General features: G+C 39.5%; 1 protein-coding gene across 1 annotated transcript; it reads right to left on the bottom strand.

Moving 5' to 3' along the window:
• Nucleotides 1-2,938: 2,938 nt before the first annotated feature.
• On the bottom strand, nucleotides 2,939-3,579 carry LOC106340585. Its single transcript, XM_013779436.1, has one exon. The coding sequence runs from the start codon at nucleotides 3,479-3,481 to the stop codon at nucleotides 3,188-3,190; it is 294 nt and encodes a 97-aa protein (XP_013634890.1). The 5' UTR covers nucleotides 3,482-3,579; the 3' UTR covers nucleotides 2,939-3,187.
• Nucleotides 3,580-3,862: the final 283 nt, after the last annotated feature.

The raw sequence follows: 3,862 nt of genomic DNA on the forward strand, positions 1-3,862 counted from the left end.
TCAGCCCTTATATGACCAACGCCTCCACACTCATAGCACTTGAGATTTTCTCTCCTTCTGCCATTGTCACGATCACCTCCCTGGCGACCATACTGATTCCTCCCACCAGAAGAATTCATCTTACTAAAATTCCTGACCAGCATACCAATACCATCTTCAATCTTCTGAAACCTATCAGTATCTTTGTCAGCTACAAGCGCCACACTCCTTGGCGCACTGCTTGATATAGAGACTGAACTACTATCTGTCTCCATCTCTTGTGCCTTCAGCATACCCACAAGCTTGTCAAACTTGAGCTCATCCGTGTTTGTAGTCATCTATAAGACTGCCTTGTGAGCTCCAAATTTTGTTGGAAGACAGCGTAGTAACTTCTTTACCATCTTCTTCTCTTTGTACTTCTTCCCAAGTACAAATGCTACATGCGCCATAGCACTGAGTTTGGCACTGACGCTCGCCACAGAATCATTATCAGACCACCTAAAATTCTCAAACTACGAACTAAGATGATCTAGACGTGTTCTCTTGACACTCTCATCTCCTTCAAACGAATTCAACAGGATCTCCCACGCCTCTTTAGCCGAAGTACTCCCCTGAATCAGCAGAAATTGCTCTGCTTCAACAGCTCCAAAAATCACCGACAACGCTTTTGCATTAAATTTTGATGCATTGCGTTCTGCCTCTGACCAATCCTTTTTGGCTTAGGCTTCTTCTCACCTCCTGTGACTATGGTTGGCTCCTCCCAACCAATCTCCACAGCTGTCCACACATCTTTATTGATTCCTCGAATCATCTGCTTCATGCGAGCCTTCCAATGACCATACTGGTCCGCACTCAACACGATCGCCTTCTGCACAAAAATAATCGCGTCCATCTTCACCTTCAGGATTACACCGATAACTTAGGTGCCCCGCTCTGATACCACTTGTTAGTGAAAAGATGAAACCACAATTGATAATGCAGAAGATAACTCAAGAGACAAATCATACAAGCACACCAAAGCTTTATTAGAATCTCCTTAAACAATCTATTACAAGATCTGCTTAATTCAGCTTTTACACGTCAGTGTTAACACCCTAACACACGCTACTGAAAGATCCTAAGCTACCCGCTTATGTCTCTTCTCCGTCAAGTACTTCAGCCACTGCTTCAGCACGACCCAGAACACTTCCAAGAGCTTCTCTCTCTCTATAAGATCAGCCTCTGTGTCTCTGTCTCTATACAGACGACCCCATAGCTATCTTATAGTTATTCTCCATGTTCCCGAAACCCTAGTCTCCAAGGCAACATGTATGGACATCTTCCATAACAATAAGTGTAACTTTCCTTTTCTTGGAATGCACTTATTTCTCTTTCTTTTTAAGTCATAAACTTGTTCCTCAAGGTTATTCCTCTTTCCATATCTCTAAGATACTCCCTTGCTTTCCAAGTCTACACGATTCCAGCTCAGCATCTTGACTCTACATGGTCTTCACCATTTAACCCGACGTCTGTTTCAGCAACTACGTCAGCGATTACTTCAGGGTAGACATCTTACATCTTCAACATGTGTGTGTTTAATTGTTTGTTGTGTTTTTTTGTCGGCTTTCTATTATTTTGTCAATAATCGAGAAATGATTCATAATAATTCTCTCATTATTATTTATAAATTTAATTAGTGGTGAAGGCATGGGATAAAATTTCACGTAACAAAGATATCGGATCCGGATCACGCTAACCGAATGATCTATATAATTTTCTATTAAAATCGGTTTGATTACTGGTAACCGGTCACGCGAGACCGGCAGATGTCTCTAAAAAGACAAAAGAGTTTTATCCTTTTTTAGCCAAACTCTCCGCTTTTTAGTACCGTCTTCATTTTTTCAACGCCTTAGCTTTTACGATAGACGAAGAATCTTAACTTTCTTGTTTTACAGAAGAAGACTCTCTCCGTCTACCAAAGAAGTGACTCATGGTTCACATTCGAGTTGCCTCTCTGCAGTGTTAACAACGATGAGGATGTGCCTTTTCAAAATCAATGACTGGCAAGTGGCTTTCACGAATTTGAACTGTTTCTTGGTAAATTTTGGGCTATATATGTGTTTTTTTAGATAATGGATGCTTAAATTGTGCTATCTTCTCACCAGGTTGGTTCAAGCTCAGTATCAAGAAACAGTGCTACGGCCAGTGAGCATTTGTTTAACAGAAATGCGGCTCGAGTTGATTGGAGAATTGACAACCCTATCTCAGACATATTGATTGATTCGTTTGGTCGGTTATATACCTACTTGAGGATATCTTTGACAGAACGGTCAACGCTGTAACCTCCGGTGTCAGTATTGTAGGCCGTCTGAAAGCGTGGAGCTTACTCCAAAGCTTCAGTTTCTGTCTCAGTCAGATATTGTTAGGTTGGCTGGTCTTTTTGTTTCTTGGGTTACCAAGATTAGGTTGACCGGTGGCTAGCCTACTTTTAGGAAAGATATCGAAGAGAAGAATTTTGCCAACTGAGAAGTTGACTTAGTGTATGAATCCCTTGGGTCACTTAGCTGGAGTATAAGGGATCATAGGTTCGTTTTCCGTTTCTGTTCTTCTAAAAAAAATTAATTTAACATGGTTCCATTTGCTTGCAGTAAAGCGATATTTGATGCTAATGTGTTGTCAACTTGTCATGGAGGGATTGAATGATGATGCAATTTGTGATTTTGTAAAGTTGACACGAAATAAGCCTATCAATGTCCGGTTCATAGCGCTTATCCATTTCATGATGGAAATGTTTGGAATGTAAAGAAACTTGTGCCTTACGCAGATATCATGTATGATAAAGTGGTAATGTAAAGTTCTTTTAATGTTTAGCCCTTTTGAGATTAATTCGTCGACCTTTCCTTTGAGCATATTCATGAAATACTTCTCCAATCGAGCAAAAGGAAAGTTAATATCAATGGCGACCAAAAGAACTATAATATCAATAAAGGATTATACTAAATTATAAACATACTAAATTGTTTTGGAATGTACATGGTACGGCTTAATACTGTATCTACATAGAGTACTGACAAATTTTACATCAATATAACGAATCAATCATTCAAACTGGAAAAGAATACGAAACAAATGTTCCAAAAATAATAAAATAAGGGGATAACAAATTAGAGACATATGTCTCTAATATAAAATTTAAATAATGATCATATATATGTCTCTAAGATGGTGATTATGATGATGCAGCAGTTGTTGGTACTACATCATCTTGTAAAGAAGGCGAGGCAACAGAAGAAGACGCGCCATTAGAGGAAGGAGACATCTCGCCACCGGCAGGCATATCCTGAAGCGCCGCCAGAATTCGGCGGATGCTGACGGACCTCGCCGGCCGAAAACTGTAAGCCCTCTTAAAGGATTTTGATTTGGAGAAAACCCTCGACGACTTAGTGAGGATGAGATACACCAAACCCTGTACAAGAGCAAACAAAACCACCTTCATAAACATCGTTCCCAAGCCTCCTTCCATTTGTTGTGATAGATAGAATACTCGATGAGATGATATTCAGAAAAAAACGTTTCTCTTCTTTCTTGGATGTGTGTCAAGATTTGTAGATGAGTTTGAGATTGTAACTCTTAATCATGCAAAAAAGGTAAATTTATAGAGGGAGATAGCGCCTTGCATATTTGACCAAAGGCAGAGACGTGGACGTAAGGAACATTTTATCTTACGACCTTATCCGGTCAAAGGAAAGGACACGTTATGTTTTCTCTAGAAAAGTGTCGATGCTCGAACATAACATGAACATTCAATATTTAAAAGTTGACAGAAAAAGGTTTGTCATTATAATATAAGAAAATTAGGGAAGTGCACTGTGTAACAAAACTGTAATCACTAGACAAAATAACC

This window comes from Brassica oleracea, chromosome C4, assembly GCF_000695525.1.
Source record: "Brassica oleracea var. oleracea cultivar TO1000 chromosome C4, BOL, whole genome shotgun sequence".
NCBI classification, from domain to species: domain Eukaryota; kingdom Viridiplantae; phylum Streptophyta; class Magnoliopsida; order Brassicales; family Brassicaceae; genus Brassica; species Brassica oleracea.

What these genes read in the sequence shown, in the direction of transcription:
- LOC106340585 (XM_013779436.1), bottom strand. Translation starts at nt 3,481, where the DNA reads ATGGAAGGAGGCTTGGGAACGATGTTTATGAAGGTGGTTTTGTTTGCT.